This window comes from Lytechinus variegatus, chromosome 15 (genome assembly GCF_018143015.1).
Source record: "Lytechinus variegatus isolate NC3 chromosome 15, Lvar_3.0, whole genome shotgun sequence".
Lineage (NCBI taxonomy): Eukaryota > Metazoa > Echinodermata > Echinoidea > Temnopleuroida > Toxopneustidae > Lytechinus > Lytechinus variegatus.
Genome location: NC_054754.1, coordinates 28972495 through 28990596, shown reverse-complemented (window position 1 = coordinate 28990596; position 18102 = coordinate 28972495). Strand labels below are relative to the sequence as shown.

Genomic DNA, 18102 nt, shown 5'->3' with positions numbered 1-18102 from the left:
TAGTACCATTTGTGCCACGCATGACCAAATTAATTGTCGTTGAAGACAACAGGTGCAGGTACCACTTTTTTGGTAAAGTGGGTAAAATGTGTGCTTGATAGAATAAAATGTAAAAAAAAGGGGATTTTTGGAAAGAAGTGTCAAGGCATACCTCTGAAATGATGATTGAAAGGTTAATGTCTTGTTCACCTACACCTTCAACATGTCCTCTTCTCCTTTGCACACAAAAACGGTAGCGTGGAGGAATTAAGGATATCTTGGACAGCTCGTCTTACCATTGCCGGATCATTGCACAAAAAGCATTCACCTCATGTCGTGTTCGGCTCTGCAAATCATCAAGATCTTGAGGAGGAATTACATTAAGTGTCCCGATAGGAAATAATCACAGGAGCGCGAGGTCAGGGATCTTGATGGCCATTCTACGTCATGGTTGAGGACAACAACTTGATGTCCAAAGACTTCTTTGAAACTATCTCCAACGATGTTGGATCGAAGGACAGGAGTGCTCGTCCTGAATCCACCAAAAATGCAGGTACACTCCTCCTCGAACCTGCCTCTCAAAATGTTGGTCCAATGTGGTACGATCTCCTCATTAATCATTTGCAAGTACATTCACCCACTTTTTAATACACTCCTTTGGAAGAAAAATATTTTTGCCAGCTCAGGCATCGATGAAAGTATTCACAGCGTCATCTGCCCTTTTATAAAGTTTTCAAAAATTTGGAAAAAGTGGTATCTGCACCTGTTGTCTTCAACATCACTTAATTCGGTCATGCATGGCACAAATGGTACAAATAGGGTATCAAAGGAAAGCTGATGAGTTTCTCTTTCACATCCATGCAGAATAATTTCACAAAATTAAACATAATTCGAATACCAATCCTCTAGATTTGGGTTATCCTTTTTTCTGAAATGCACTGTATATTGACTGTGGTGAGATAACAGTTCAGTTTTCAGTGCAGCACTTCAAAGAATTTAGTGTTTTGGAAAGTGTCAAATGCACACCCACTGGCAATGTGTGAAGATTACAAACTTTCATCAAAGAGAAGTAGAGACATAAATTGTAAGAGAATTCAAGGAAACATTTGATACAGCAAAAAAGTCACAGAGAAAAAAATAAAGGACACTTCCTATCTATTCCTATTTAAATAAATTATAATGTTGTCTTTTGACTGCATTATGTAATTCTAAAGTTAGGAATTAAATTGTCTATCATGTTACTCTTTGAATTGGCAAACTATGTCAACCCCTACGACCTCTGCCCCCCTCCCCTCCCCCCCAAAAAAAAATTAATAACAATAATAATAATAGAAATAAAATAAAAATGAATAAATAAAAATAAAAACAATATAAATAAACATCAATTATGAAGAAAAAAATACAGGCCAAAACATAAAATTTATGAATCACAAATAACTGTGCAGGTTTTTTATCACTAATAAACCAATGAGTGCAGAGAAAATATTTTGCAACAATGAAGAGAGCAAGAATAAAAAGTGAGAAAAAATTGCTTAGGACTAAACACATCAAACTATACTTACTCTCCTCATCTAAACGTAAATGGGAACAAAGCGAACGGGATGCAAAATCAAAATAAGAAATCTGGTAAAGGTAACGTACATGTACATTCATAAAAAAATCATGGGCCCATTTCATCTAAACTGTCATCGGTCACCCTTCTAGCATCTTGTTAACTCAATGACTGATAAATTCTCTCATTCCCATTGTATTGGGATTAATGAGTTACAGTGTGTAATATGTTTGATGAGAATTTTAGAACCAAGATGCATGTCTATGGGTGTCCATGAACTTTGACCTCTGAAGCTTTGGAAAAATGGGCCCTGAGACTCAACTGGAAGGGGTGGGTAGAAGGGGAGGAAAGGGGAAGGGGGGGAGAGTGAAAAAGAAGGAGGCAAACAGATGGGAAAGAAGAATGGAGAGAGGATAGACTTAGAGAAAGGAAATATGGAAGGAATGGTTAAGGGAGTGGAATGGGCATCAGGGGGGGGGGGGGTAAAGAGGGGGCAAAAGAAACGCCTGCGGGGAGAAGGAGATGGGAAGTGAAAAGAGATAGGAGAGGGGAAAGTTGATTAAGGAAAGGGAAAGAATAGGGGAAAGGAAAAGGGGGAAAAGGATGGGAAAGGAAAAGGGGGAAAGATGACAGGAATGGAAAAGAGGGAAGAGGAGACAGGGGGAAGTGAAAAGAGAGGGAAAGGTGAGGAAGGAAAGAAGAGGGGGAAAGTAGAAGGGAAAGAGGAGGGGAAAGGAAATTGGGAAGAGGAGGCAGGGGAAGAAAGGTGAGGAAGGAATGAAGAGGGAAAAGGAGAAGGGGTAACTGGGTAGAAAAAGGAGGAAAGATTGGAGGAAAAACGGGAGGGAGAGGAGAAAAGAAGTATGAAAAAGAAGGGAATGGCGATAAGTTGAGAGGGGTAAGGGGAGGGGGAAATGATAAAATATCGGGGCATGAGAACAACCAAAAGAAGGGGAAAATTATAAAGTAGCAAAGGAGAGGAGAAGGAAAACAAGAGGAGATAGAGATGAAGGGAAGAGATATAACTATAGTAAGGGGAATTAAAAAATAGTGTGACGAAGAAGAATGAGAGTTTAAAGAGCTAATGGTAAATGAGAGGGGAAAGGAGAGAGATAAGAGGTGGGGCAGACAAAAGACAATCACCATGCTAAATAAATTTCAATAGATGCAAGGTTAAAATCATTTACAATGAATGTCAGGGGTACATTCATACACAGTACAATGGATCATGTATCGTAGCATTAAAATAAACCATGCAAATCTATTCACATGTCACAAATTGGGATGCATTTGGGGTAAACAGGGATATCAATGGATTAATATAATGTTTTGTTAATTGTTTGCATGGAATAATTTCCAAAAAGGAATTCTATTAACAGCATTCTGAAAGGTCAATGATGCATGCACTTTATCGGACTCTCGCCTTACTGAAGTTTGTGGGAATAGTCATGTATTTAGTAAAAATCTGCTTTATTTCAACATCATTAATTCTTCCAGGATGAGAATTATCACCATGTTTCTATTTATGATATGGAAACTTCTTTTATTTCACAAGGGATGTCCTGTTAAAGACTAATGTCACGTCTAGCTACCCATAGTGTTAGAACACTGATTTCTAATATGGATATAATGATACAGGTTTACATCATATTTGGCTTTCCATAGCTACAACACTGATTTGGTAAATCAAACCACAGTACAGGCCAACATCATAAATGCTCACCGTCTATCTCTTCCTCTTCATGAGGGTTGGTGCTGGGCGGGGTGGGTACATAGTTGGAGAGGGGTTTCCCCTTTTTGAACGACTCCTCACACATGTGATCGTAATACTGTCCAGTCAACCCGACGCTGTGGGAGTAGTTGGCCGACTCCACCAGCAGGTCCAGGGTTCCGTTGAAGGGGGTCTTGAGGATGCAGCTGGCCCCGATACCCGCGGGGAACTTGAAGGTCTCGGTCAGCTGCTGGGGTCCGGCGTCGCCGCACTGGGAGTGGTAGATTCGGTAGCTGCGTTTGTCGTTGAGGGCTTCGTCCGTGTAAGGTATGAAGTTACCTGCATCGGAATGGGATACTTGACATGAAACTTCACGTAATAGTGAAACCTGAGATATGGCGGGAGTGCTTCATCAGCATTTGTCAACCAACTAGTATTTCAGCACTGACTAAATATCAGACCGTTGATTGGCTTGTCTCTGTTACCATGGCAACTGTAAGAGAATGTCTATTTGTTAGTGCTGACAACTTTCCCTGCATTATCAGACTACCGAAGGAAGACAAGAAAAGTAATTTTTACTAACAGGTACGTGGACAACTATTCAATATATAATCATAGCAGGGCCCGCTAGAAGAACCGTTTTCGGAACTGAAGTGGCTACCCTTGGTAAATATGCCGTTATTATTATTATTAAGAGAGACAAAATCGTGGTCTATATAGACAGATTTTACTTTTACAACAGAGGTCATTAAAGCAAGTTTCACTGAAATCTGATGAAAACTAAATGAACAAATATTTTTTTTTAAGTTAAGCATCTGAAAGTTTCCTTTGTATCAAGATACAGAGGGATATCACCATAAGGACTGTATTCAGTTCAATGAGCTGAAGATGTCAAAAGATCAGACTGCATATGTGCTAAAGAGGCTCTGACGGTAACTGATTTCTTTTTATAAATCTTTAAAAAACCCACCTTCTGGGTACTCAAAAGGATGATACTGAGATGGTGACAGGATGAGAGGCGGAAGATCACCGATATGAGGAGCCGAGAGAGCCACCGTCATCGCTATAGTAACAAAGAATGCTGGCAGGAGTAACTGGGAGAAAAGTCCCTTCCGATTCCTTTTAACGTGGTGTAGCCTCTTCTTGATGAGCGCGATAAAGATGACTAATTGACAGAGCAAGCCCGTTTGCCGAGTGAAGGTGATGTCATTACCCACCTGGGAAGCATCTTTATGTATGCACGAGAGAAAAGCAGTACAGAGATATGATGATTTGTTTATTCATGTAACATACAAAATATGAAAGGATTTATCTGTTCTTTGTTCACCATTATGTGGCCAAACTTTCTCGTCGTTATTGTTACCACAGTAATGATGTCCATGTGCATGAATATTCCACTTGTTTTGTGCTTAATTTGGACTGCCCTTGTAATGTAACAACTGGGCTGTATGTACGACTGTGACAGACATTGCAATCCATGGGAAAATTCTTCCTTTTGGGGCTCAAAAAAATTGTGAAAATTGGGGGGGCTACTTTCTTAACTATAGGGGGCTCCAAATTTAGCAAGGGAGCACCTTGCTCAAATAGCATAAAATTCTTCAGCTGCTAACCCATTTCTTTATATTTTGTACATTTCATATTGACATGTATCCAAAGATAAATTAATTAAATTTCAGGTACCTTCTTGTTGAGCAGTGTTTCCATGATTACTGGGCTGTTCACTGACACTGATGAGTGGAACGTCCCCAGCGGCACTGCTCCTTGAACCACCATCTCTCCCCCTCCTTCTCCATAGTTTGGTGAAAGTACCCCCTCCCCTTCCTCCTCCTGCTCCTCCGTCACCAACCTCCATTTCATCATGCTCCATCCCAGCTTGAGATGACGAGTACCGGTCGGATGACGATGCCGATGACGATGTCGATTGGCTTCTGAAAAACGAAGGGCCAACAATCTTCAGTGTAAACTACATCATTAATAATTGCATAGTTACGTTTGGAGATTTCTCAATGTATTATTCATACCAGCATTATACATCTCCTTCATTAAACTCATATTATTGGTCGTCTTTTTTTCAACACCCATCATAGTATTATCATTTTTAACACTTTAGTTATCCCTAATATCTAAAGGGATTAAAAAGGATAAAGCTACATATTTACACGTCATTTCTGAATTCCCCAAATAAATTTATTACCAACTTCTTGTTGGTGCTATTCTTTTACAAGATCATTACGATACAATCACATTACAAGATTCTTATATCACATTTGAAATAAAAAGATTTCTATATCTACATTTGGAATATAGGATCATTATACAAACATTTGGAATACAAAATCTTCATATCTTATTTGGAATATAAGATCATTACATCACATTTGGAATATCTTAAAGGTCTTTATGGATACTCTAATAGAGGCCACAAAAGATAGGGTAAAGGCTAAATTTAATGATTAGAATTACCTGAAAACACTAGATCCTGAGCTACTCTGGTTGTCCTGAGAGTCTGCAAAGCTTCCAAATCCAGAAGATGAGCTCGTCCTTGATGAGGACAGTACATCTGAAAGGGAATAAGAAGAGCAATGTCAGGGATGTAGTCCAGGCTGGCCTTGAGGCCATTTTGCCAGACTTGGCCTTGGGCTAAATCATAAGTACGAAATATACAGAAGACGTTTTCTCAAGCAGCCTTGTGACCAGGAAGTACCAGCCAGCCTTGTTCTGGAGAGCATTTCAAAAAGATTTTTGTCAATGATTTTCACAGATGGAATTACACGTTTTCTACCAGTCCCATATGTTTTGTTTTATTTTCAATATGTTTATTTACATATGCAAACACTGCTATATTTGGGGAATACTGTTTAGACTTAATACTTTAAGGATTGCTACGCCTGGCATCTATATTTAATATGCAAAGGATCCAAAAAGTTACTGTCTGTGGAGCAAATGACAATAACTTGATGAATCAGTGACATAACATAATGCTCTGGGTTTTACTTCGTCAAAGATGTAAGGTTAGGCTTGGGGTTGCAATACTTAGGTTTGGGGTTAGGTTTAGGATAGGTTTTATGGGTAAATCCAGGGATGAAGTTAGCCATTTGATAAGTGTGTGGAATTTATAAAGGAGCAATCATCATGGAACAGATGAATGGACCTACCTTGTCTATTGGCACCAGTGTTCTCGGCTACCTTCAGGAAGACTTCCTCCAAGGTAGTATCCATCAGGCCATAGCTGGAGATGTACAGCTTGTCTTTCTTCTGGTCCAGAGCCGTGAAGAGCTTGGGGAAGTGTCCGCAGGCCACGCTGTCGAAGGGCAAGGTGTAGGACAACTCCCTGAGGTTCTGGTTGGTCAGGTAAGCACCGGGAACCAGATCCTGGATGAACTTGGTGACAGTGCTCTCGCTACAGAGGGTGCGGAAGGAGGTGCCAAGGGTATCGTCTGGTATTCAAAACAAACAAGCATCAAGATTAGCTCAGGAAAATGATCAACAGGGTGTCCGATTACAAAGAGTTTCAACTGATCCGATCAACCACAACTATGGAAAGCCAGCAACGGCAACATCTAAAATGCATGTTTATTCATAATGTTTTTTAGATGATTCATCAGTATTTTGACAATTCAGTGTGGTCCTCTATGTTTACAAAACGGTAGTAAAAATTATGGCAATAATGGATTTCCAAATAGTTGAGATTGATTGGATCAATCATGACTCCTTGTAAGACAGGTCCCAATTAATCAAAACCTTTCCAAACTTGATCAACAATAACCTACACAAGTGCTTGATTAAATGTAGAAGAAATACAGAGAGCGTTTCAAAAAAATAAGGAGAAAACAAAGTTTGAAGTTCAATCAAGCATAAGATACTTATAGATACTTTGCATACTTTGCAGTCCTGGAAACTTAAAGCAATGAGGAAAAAATTAATGTCAAGAAACTCTTCTACATTGTCTTTGATTCAATTTTACACTTCGATTTTTGACGTTATAAAGAAGAAGCACTCTTTCAGATAAGCTAATTTTCTAACTTTGACTTTTTATAGAGACCAAATTATTATTTTTGCTAGTTAAGGGAACCCCCACCTTCCCCCTACCCCCTACCTAGTGGCTTATTGTTGGTTTGGGAGGTGGCAGGTCATAGCAAAGCAAGTTCAAATATATGGCAAGCAGGCGCAGATCCAGCCTGATTAGACACAATAGTTTTGTTGAGAGGCCGACTATTATGCAAAGACTATATGGCCCCTTGTACCTCACCCGGATGGATCCATGCCTGGGAAGGTCATATAACGTAAGGACTGAAGGATATCATTTATCAACACTAATTGAACAATAAAAGTGAAAAGTATCACTACAAACTTGTCAAAATATGGATAAAAGGGGGTAGTTTGGTTAATATAGAAGTCCATACTATCAAACTATGAGGTAAGACTTTGTTCACCTGATTCGCTGCTACCTTGACTGGGCTGTCCGGCGGGTTTCTTGACCACTGTGAGGTGATAGCCATCTCCAAAGGAATTCTTGAGGAACAGAGATGACCCAGCACACTTGACCTGACCGTGGGAGATGATCGCGATACGATCACCCAGGAAATCAGCCTCATCCATATGATGGGTGGAGAGGAGGATGGTACGACCTAAGATGAAATAAAGAACAAAAAGAGAGTAAGATGCAAAATCTGTAATATTGCTCAGCGCCTACAAGCAAATACAAGGACATGAACTATCTTCGAAGAAAACATTATAGTATCATAGGGTGGGGTGGGTGTGTGAGTGGATGATTGAATGGATGGAAGGATGAATGAACGAATGAACCATTTGACATATGAATAAAGAAACCATTAATGAATGAATGAACAATTTGACATATGAATAAATAAACAATAAATGAATAAAATATATGACAGCATAAAAATAGGGAGTGGCATAACCTTACCATGTTTATATTTGAGAAGCAGGTCCCAGATTGCTCTTCGGGCACAAGGATCAACTCCAGCAGTGGGCTCGTCCAGGATGACAGTACGGGAGTCTCCAACAAAAGCGATAGCTACAGACAGACGCCGCTTCATTCCTCCAGACAAACGGTGGACAGCTGTATTCCTCTTATGGGTGAGGCCAATGTCACTGATAAGTCTGAAAGAGATCCAACAGGAAAGTATTTTTTAAGGGGTTGTTGCAAGAAACTTGCAATCAATTACAAACCAATTTAGGTCCAAAGATCAATCACTGGTCTTTTGGTCAATTCACAATTCGCAATTGATTGCTGGTCCTGTTTCTTGCCTCAACAAGTACAAATTGATTTGCTTTAGTTTAAATTGATCTGTTGCTTATAAATTTGCAACTAAACTCGCAATTGATTGCAAATATTTTCTTCAACACCCCCTTAGACTTGGCTAATCATCATCTTCTTCTTCTTCATCATCAACATTATCACCAATATCACCATCATCAGCAGCATCAACATCATCTTTATAGTTGTCCTGATTAATAATTCTTACTTATCAGTATCTTGTTTTATCTGCCATTTAGGTTTTCCTTTCAGCTGAGCATAAAACCAGACATGGTCCTCAACTGTCAATCTGTGAAAAGAAACAAAAAGTAAATGTATTAATAACTTCTACATTAATAAAATATAATTCTTAAAAAAAAGCTAATACTCAATTCACACATACGTGTAGATTGAAAAAAAGTTTGACATTGTTCTAAATTCCAAGATACCATATGCAACAATTTACAGGGATAGAGCTTCTTTGTCAGTAGCTCCTCATCTTTGGAATTCTCTACCAATCGAACTTTGTGATTGTAATTGATAGCTTCAAATCTGAACTAAAGGCCTATCTTTTCCAGCAACTAAGTCAATAATGTGTGAATTATTTAGGAAGGCAGTGCCTTTGAATGTTTTTACAGATAAATGGGGCTATACAAGAGCTGATCATCATCATCAATCTATTTGAGTCCTTAATTGGGAATTTAACCCAAGAAAGGGTTTGTGAAAATACTTCAAGTTCAGTTTATGTAACTGTACCAGATCTAGATCCTCGATGATATAGTGACAATTAAGCTTGGTTTCACACACTTACTTCTGAAATCAGTGTTTACTGCAACTACTTTCATTTATCTTTAATATCATATATTATATTAAAGGATCATCATTATCACCATCATCATCATTAAACTTATTTACTTGTCAAAGAGGGCGTTGTGCTGAGGACACATCCCCAGGCTCTTTCTAATGGAGGTCATGTCCGTTCTGATGTCACTGCCATAAATCTTTGCAGTCCCAGATGTAGGTGGGAATAATCCAGTCAAAACAGACCTGTGAACGGGAACAATAGAAACAGTTGAAAATATGACAAAAGAGGGGGACAGGGAAATAACATGATTGTCAAAGATCATATTTAGCTTGAAAAGAGGCCTGCTAGTCCCAACTGTGACCAACTGTGACACAACTGTGACAGAAACCTGGGGCACGACCGTGACAAAACTTTCACACAACTGGGGCACAACTGTGACCCAATAAGGCACAACTGTGCCACAACTACGACCTTTCTGTTCCACAACTGGGAAACAACTGTAACACAACTGTGACACAACTATGATACAACTGTGATGCATTTATAACACAACTAGGCACAACTGTGACACAACTATAACACAACTGGGCACAACTGTGACACAAATGGGATGCAACTGTAACCAAACTGTGACACAACTGGGGCAAAACTGTGACACAAATGGCATGCAACTGTAACCAAACTGTGACACAACTGGGGCAAAACTGTTTAACTGTCACCCAACAGTGACATGATAATACTGATAATAAAAAAATAGGATATTTATATTGTGCACATATCCAATATGTTAGGTGCTGAAGATGTACATGTACCTCCATGTATAATACTCACATCGTAGTTGTTTTACCAGCTCCATTATGACCCAAGAAAGAAGTGATCTGTCCCTCGTAGAGATTTAGACAAAGGTTGTTCACTGCCAACTTCTTCCCTGTACTGTAAATCTAATGAGATGAAAATGAATAAAAATAGTGACTAAACTAATATGTACATAAAAGAATTACTGTTTCTGTTTCTGTTTGTGGTAACTCCCGTATAGGAACTCGGCAGGACAGCATTTTGCTGGTAAACACCAAGCTGGAATATGACCAATTACCTCGGAAACATTTAACGTCTAGGTTAATCAGTCATAGTGGCTGACATTATAGACGACAGATATCACTCTCTGGTAAGCTTTTGTAATATATTATTATCAGCCCAAGATACAAAACCAGACTAAATAAATCTACATAAGCATGAAAACTAGACAAAAATGAAGCAGGGCAACATTTTGAGTCTTTGAAAGTTGTTGGGGGTTTTTTTTTTGAGAGAGAGAGTATGGACATGTATTTGCATGTTTCTGAAACACACGTGTTGTAATTACAGAAAAACAGTTCCCGGTATTTTCCCATCCCTGCAATATTTTTGGACATTTGATGGGTAGGAATACCGTAAACAGATGTATACTGTGAAATAAAACAGTACGCACCATTGCAACACTTTTTAATAACAGTAGTCAACAATAATGAATTTGAATTTTGGCTAGAAATCTGTATGTTATGAATGGGATTCATTTGAATACTTACTTTGGTCAGGTTTTCAATAGAGACACCCAGTTCCAGATCAATAGGCTCCGGCTCAAAGCCTGGCTCTATAAAGTAAGAACACACAAAAATGCATATTCATAAGTATATTTATGTATTAACATATTTATGTGTGTTTCTGCGACCACACACCTTTTCTACAAAAGTACAACAAATCTATAAGAGGGATGTACTGAAATTAATGGAAGGAGAACACAAGAAATATGCATTATTTGACATTGCATTTTTCTATTTTACCTATTCAGTCTAATGAATCGGCATTCAAATATGAAACATATTTATAGAAATCACTCAAGTGACACACAAAATATGACCCTCATAACTCCAGGTTTTTAAAGACATGATATACCTCAGTGAGAATCGGTTTTAGTGGTCTCTAAAGACAGGTTGCTGCTAGAGAGAGGTGGCCACTAAAGTTTGACTGTATATCCACACTTTGCCACTCTAGACCCAGGTGCTAAATGGGTACCCGGTAGGATGCGAAAGATATCGTATGTTTGAATTTGCCAGCGCCATAATGAGACTGTGATGAATGCAAGGAATGCTCCTTAGGGAGTGGAAATTGTACACTTTTCGTGCGAGATTAAAATGAATCCAATGACCGGGGTAATAATATGCTGTAACATGCTTTGAGCCATTCTGGGAAAAGAGCTATATAAAAAAATGGCTATTATTATCATTATCAGCATTATCATTATTATTATTATTATTATTATTATTGTTATTATTATTACTATCATTATATAATTATATTATCATTATCATTATCATTATCATTATTATTATTATTATTATTATTATTCATGATGAAGTAATCAATCCAGGAATACATACCATCACCTGAGTTTGACATGGCCATTGCCTGATCATCTTCTATGACGGATAGGTGGTTGTATCTCTTGGGTTTCCAGAAGGTCTTTGACATGATGCTCCCTTTGAACCGATGAGTGCCGAACCAATAAGACGGCTGGACCGGAAAGTACCACGGTCTAGGCAGACCATATGCACCTGTAATAACATTCAAATAAATGGTCAATTACTGACTTGTCATCACCCGCTTTGTCTACTCTTCATTTCTTATCATCCCACATGGTCAGAGTTCATCTTGAAGACTGTCTAGAGGCGACCGCACACCTTACGACTGGTCTGCGACCCGATTTAAGAACAAAACATAGTAGAATTTGATGCTAATATTGAGACTTGGGATATCTTACTGTGTAATGTTCTAAATCATCATAACCGAATACCTACGTTCAAATCTGTGACTATGCTCTCATCCTTCTTAGAATAAAACCGAATTTAATATCTACTCGTAATGACGTCATAGCAGTCGCACGATTGGTTACGATTTGAAATTAACTTGGCCTTTACTTCAAAATAAAGGCTTGCGATCTTTCAAAGTGGTTATATCAGTATTCTTTCAATTAATTTTAACCTCAAATAAAATGATATGTTTCATTCACTTTTTCAGAAAATCAGCAAAATATCATTAGTTCCAAAATCGGATCACGAACAGTCGTAAGGTGTGCGGTGACCTTAATATTTAGTCTGTCTAGCCATTTAGCCTATTCCAATTTCAACTCGTTCACCATTTCATTTGGTTACGAATGACCCGAGTGACAATTGAGGTGATAAATCAAACCTGTACTGATTAAGATCTGTGTCGCAATTGGCTATCCATAGTTAAGCCACAACTTTAGATCAGGGACCCATTTCATAAAGAGTTACACTGTTGTGACTTTACCATTATGGCAACTACCATGGTAACCTTGATCTTGATTGGCTGCTAAGCCCTGTTGCCATGGCAAAGATACAACAGTTGTGTAAAACTTTAAGAAACGGGCCCCAGAGTTTAAATTAAACCTGAGTTCAGAATATGGGACATAGCATTTACCTGGATGGACGCCTTCTATGTACCAAGTGAGAAGCAGATAGAGCACTATGTCAATTATCAGCATCACGAAGATCCGTAGCAGGTTGAAGTCATCATGTTCCACTGGGCTCAGGTTGAGGGTGTGCCACTGCACCCCGACACCACCGATCTCGTAGAGGGCGAAGTAACGTGCCCCCAGGCCAAAAGCTGTAGTGCAGGACAACGACTGTCAAGAAAGAAAGATTAGAAATTGAAGGTAAGACGTAGCACCTAAATTCTGGACCAAAATTCTCCTTGAGGGAGCAGTACCTGGCCCCTACACCAAAGGATAAAGATAAAGGAAGAGAAGGGTAGGGTAAGTCGCTGCACCCCAACACTACCAATCTCATAGGGGGTGAAATAACGTGCCCTCAGGACAAAGGCTGTGGTGCAGGATAATGACTGTCGAGAAAGAAGGAATGAAAGATTAAGGGTATGAACAAGCACCCAAATACAAAAAAAAATTGTTGAGGGCGTAAGAGGCTCCTACACCAAATGATGTGGGGCAGGATAGAGAATGTCAAGATAGAAGGAATGAAAGTGTAGGGCAAGTCACTGCACCCAAACACTACCATTCTCATATAGGGCATATGATCCAAGGCCAAAAGCTGTGGCACTGGTAGGTGTTTCATAAAGCTGTTCATGAGTTAAGAGCTACTTTAAGAATGACTAGACATGACAATGCAGAGTGATTCATCAATAGTTTGGAATATACTCACTGCTACAGATTTGATGATTGCTGAAATGGTGGTATAGGCCCAAGTCTCTTCTCTGATTTGGATGTAGATACACGGCACAAAGCTGGTGAAGTAGATGATTCCTGCGCATGCGGCCGCTACCTTGGCCTTAGAGAACAGGGAACTCACAAGAAAGCTGAAAATAGAAACAATACAGAACATTTATTATCAATAGTGTTGTTAAGTTAAATGGGCTTATCTAAAAGTTCTGAAGCAAGATCAGATAAAATCAATGTTAAAGGCTGCTGTGAGAAGTCAAAAAATTTGCGGAAAAAAGAAAAATTCCAGTGGGTTGAGGACAAAAGTTGAATTTTCAATATCTTCTACCAACACAAGAGGAATGTTCATGATCATAATTTTGGGGCCTGTTTCATAAAACGTGTTATCATAACAAATTTGAAATATCAGTGTAAAGCTACTGAAATCCTTTGATTTGATTGACTGATAGTAAACTTGTTATAGACATTGTGAATTTGCTAAGGCTTTATGAAACAGGACCATGGAATGGTTGTGTTGGCTCAATTGGTAGAGCATCCGCCTCGCAACCGTGAGGTCTGGAGTACAAGCCCCAGCCATGTAAGACCAAATGACATCAAAAGATGGGAGTTGCTGCTACCATGTTTGGCATTCAACGGTTTAAAGGATAGAGCAAGATTGATCTAGCACTGCTCGGTAGCTGCCGGGCGAACATTCAATTGGGCAAAATGAATTTTCAGAGGAATTCTATTTCAAACAACAAAATATGGATTTCTTTTTTTCCTTACCTGAAGCTGATCACGCTGACAGAGTAGACGGTAAGGAAGAGCCAGACAATGACCGGATCGCTGTTAGCAAGTACCTTGCCAGCGATCAGCATGGCCGTCAGAGCTCCGGTGGTCACAGAGAGCTGCAGGAAACTGGTGATGAACCAAGCTACCCAATGGACGGCGTTGCTAAGCCCCATCATCTTCATGACCTGCAGATGGGTGGGGATTTGGGAAGATTTCACATTTCAGCCTATATACTAAAAAAAAAAAAACCTAGAATTTTACCATGGTACCAAACCATGGTTTATGCAGATATCATGAATTAACACTTCATTTAGGCACCCTTTGTTCATTTCTAGGCAATTACACTCTTTTCCTAAATCATTTGGCACATATTTGAATTTGAACAGTCTAGGGTGGCCATTTCAATCTCAAATCTTTGTTTTAGTACATCATCAAAGCTAATTTCTCAAATCTATGTGCAACCAAAGATTCAAACTGCTTACCTCCTTGAGTCGCAATTCTTTCTCATAGACGATACTTTGTGTGAGCATGGCTACTGAGTACACCCAAGAGATTACCATCACCATCGGCATCACTTGCTCTATGGTAAATGGGAACCTAAATGAATGAAAACAATAAAGAATATTTTATATAATCAGTGAAACCTGTATTAAAGGACTGCCATGGGAGACAAGACAGTAGTCTTTAAGAACAGGTGCTCTTAATAGAAAGGTTCATTTGAATCGATATTTTATTCATTAACCCTTCACATAAGCTATAAAGTTACATGTAGGTAACTCTGCCTAAGTCAAATCTTTGGGACTACTGAAATTTGTTCAACTTTGGAGAAATTGATTTAAAGGGGTATGCTTTTGATAATCTGGTCTACAAAATTGCTTTGACTTAGGCAAATATTTGACTTATGGAAGGGCAACTTAGGCAGAGTTATCCATGTACTTACATATCTGAGACATAGCAAGGGTATGGGAACTCCTGGGCATAGCTTCCTGGCTCGATGACTGTCCTCCCAACCTTCTTATCAATTATGGCTCTGTCAATGATATCCTGTACCCAGACGAAGCCATAGGTGTAGTACCCAAGAACAGGGTGGTGGTTGGCACCAGGACGCCAGAACCGACGTCGTACAAGGTCAGTGCGGTCAGTGAAGGAAGAGTTCTGGCGGATCTTGTAGACGGTGTGGGATGGAAGCGTGCCGTCTTTGTTGGTCTGGAAGGCAACACCTGCGAAGAGAGTAGGAGTGGACTGAAGAAGTCTTCAGGAACCATTCAGCATACAGGGCTTTCTAACAAGACTGCACCATCAGACATCATCATTTATTTCAGTCAGCAATTACCCTCTTACTAAGGGGAACTGTCTCTCAAACCATGATGACATTCCCTCCTTCTACTTCTTACACCAAACAGATAATACATCTTCTGTATATTAAATCAATCTCTTGGTAGTCTAAAAATTTATTTAAATATATCAATGATTCTTCCTCCGGAGCATTTCATGGAAGACTCGGATTATTATCTGACAAATTCTGTTTCATCATGTTTACCATGATACTAGCAATCCGACACCTGTGCTTCTTAACAATGCAAAATGCCAGGAAAAGTTGTCTGATCTGACAACTGTACAGACGATAGATGTTGATAAAACAATGCTCTGGGGTACATTGTAACCAGGAATGTAGTCAAGGCCGGCCTTGATGCGACGGTCTTGGCCTCAGACTTGGCCCGAGTCACATGTACGATGGCTATGAAAGTAGGTTTCTCTAGCCGTCTTGTTACTCAGAATTACTGGTCCCAACTACATCCCTGATTTAAACATGGCATTCCATTAACCCAGGTGACCATTCTATAAAATAGGTCACTTGAACGGTTCTACAAATACTACACAACACTCACTTGCAAAGACAGTCCGTCCATCAGCATGGGAGTCCTGGAGGGCGTACTGAACCATGGATGCCTCGTCAGGGAAGCCAACAAACAGATCCCACTTGATGGGTCTGGTCAGCTCCAACCACGCACAGGCAGCATTGTCGATGACGTCCAGATGGTTCCGGATGTAGGGAACAGACACCAAGGAACTGTTGGTGATGAAGACCTGCAGGTCGGGACTCAGGCTGGAGTTGCTCAAGAACTCCGGGTGTTCACTCAGCTGTTCTTCCATCTGCAACACACACACACAAACAAAATAATATTAGTTGTAGGTGCCCCAGACAAAATAAAACAACTACAATCACTATTCCATCCTTACCCTACAATGAATCTGAATTCTTGCATTGACATAAGGGTTGCTTAAGAACTCTGGGGTGGTATTCCGAAAACGTTCTTATCTTCGTTCTTATCTTTTATCTTATCTCACTGAGATAAGAAGACGCTAAAATCATTGCAAATCGGTATTCTGAAAATCTTCTTAACGTGTTCTTATCTCTGTAAGGACTGCCCCCTTCTTATCTCCAACACGCCCATTTTTAAGATTTTACCAATCAAAATGCGCTTTATATTGGCAGTTTAACCAATAAGAGCGTTCCTTATGTGAAGAGAATATCATGGGCGCTGCGCGTTCACTCTTTCTGGCGCATTGCGCGAAATAGGCATTTTATACGCAATGACTCATTTTATTATTTCGAGACGTCCACGTGCACAAAAAAAGAAAGAAAAGTAAATAAAGCAGGTACGAATAAAGAACAAAATATGAAGAAAGAAAGTAAGTAGGTATGAAAGTAAGAAGACAGAAAAGGGTCAGAATGAGGCAGAAAAAAAGATGAAAGGGACAAAGCAGAAATAATGAAAAAAAAAGAGTAAACGAAAGAAAGCAAGCAAAAAGAACTTAAAAATTAAAAAAGAAAGAAAATAGAATGAATAAAAGAAGGAAACGGAAGAAAGAAATAGAACAATTATCAATGATAAAGTGAAGGAACAAAAATGAAGAAAAAAAAGAAATTAACTAAAATGAATACACACAAAAATAGAAAAAGGTCAAATTAATAAGATAAAATAAAGTAACAAGGAACCAAAAAAGAAAAAAAGTCTAAAAAAAAGAATGAAAGAAAGTTAGAAAGAAAAAAAAAGAAAAAAGGCAAAAAATGTAAAAAGTGAAGGAAGAGAAAAAAAAGAAAATTAAACAAAGAAATAAAGATGAGAGAAAAATAATGAAAGGAAAATTAAGGCAAATATGAAGACTACAAAAAGATAAAGGAAAGAAAGGTAAATTCAAAGAAAAAAAGAAAGAAAGAAAGAAAGAAAGAAAGAAAGAAAGAAAGAAAGAAAGAAAGAAGGAAAGAAAAAGAAAAGGGAAAATATAAAGTTGGGAAAAGAAAACGAAAAAAAATCAATGGAAAGAATAAAGAAAAAGTTAATAGAAGAAAGACAGAGAGAAGAAAGAAAGTAAAGAAAAAGAGTAAATAAAGAACGAACGAAAAAAGAATGAGCAAAATAAAGAAAAAAAGAAAGTAAGTAAAAAAAGACACAAAAGTGTCAGAAAGCATAAATAAAAAAAATAAGAAAGAAAAAGTAAAAATTATTAAAGGGAAGGAAGAAAAAGGGGGAAAATAAAATGAATGATTAAAAAAGGAAAAGCATGTATAAAAACGAAAGAATGGAAGAAAAATAAAAAGATTACAAACAAGTGAAGGAAGAAAGAAAGAAAAAGGAAAAGGAAAGAAAAGGAAGAGAAACGGGGGAAAAGTAGACAAAATACTCAGTAAAGAAAAAAAAGGGATAAAACGAAAAGGGAAAATAAAAAAGGAAGAAAGATGAAGTCACCCAAAGCAAAAGAAAAAAAAAGAAATTAAAAGATTCAAACAGAA

At 38.6% G+C, this 18102-nt stretch overlaps 1 protein-coding gene across 2 annotated transcripts in view; it reads right to left on the bottom strand.

Annotated features, from left to right (window-relative positions):
* Positions 1-18102, bottom strand: part of LOC121428939 (ATP-binding cassette sub-family A member 2-like) — a 99950-nt gene that overhangs the window by 22678 nt on the left and 59170 nt on the right. The window contains exons 14-32 of one of the 2 annotated variants that reach the window (XM_041625831.1): positions 16196-16460; positions 15247-15526; positions 14789-14903; positions 14301-14491; positions 13519-13672; positions 12782-12986; positions 11722-11895; positions 10870-10934; positions 10139-10248; positions 9418-9549; positions 8732-8812; positions 8170-8366; positions 7676-7870; positions 6398-6679; positions 5706-5802; positions 4923-5170; positions 4213-4470; positions 3255-3581; positions 1542-1550 (exon numbers count right to left, since the gene is read on the bottom strand). In XM_041625831.1, the coding sequence (XP_041481765.1) occupies positions 1542-1550; positions 3255-3581; positions 4213-4470; positions 4923-5170; positions 5706-5802; positions 6398-6679; positions 7676-7870; positions 8170-8366; positions 8732-8812; positions 9418-9549; positions 10139-10248; positions 10870-10934; positions 11722-11895; positions 12782-12986; positions 13519-13672; positions 14301-14491; positions 14789-14903; positions 15247-15526; positions 16196-16460 (3385 nt within the window). The remainder of the gene's footprint in view (positions 1-1541; positions 1551-3254; positions 3582-4212; positions 4471-4922; positions 5171-5705; positions 5803-6397; positions 6680-7675; positions 7871-8169; positions 8367-8731; positions 8813-9417; positions 9550-10138; positions 10249-10869; positions 10935-11721; positions 11896-12781; positions 12987-13518; positions 13673-14300; positions 14492-14788; positions 14904-15246; positions 15527-16195; positions 16461-18102) is intronic. The other variant, XM_041625833.1, reaches the window with a different exon arrangement.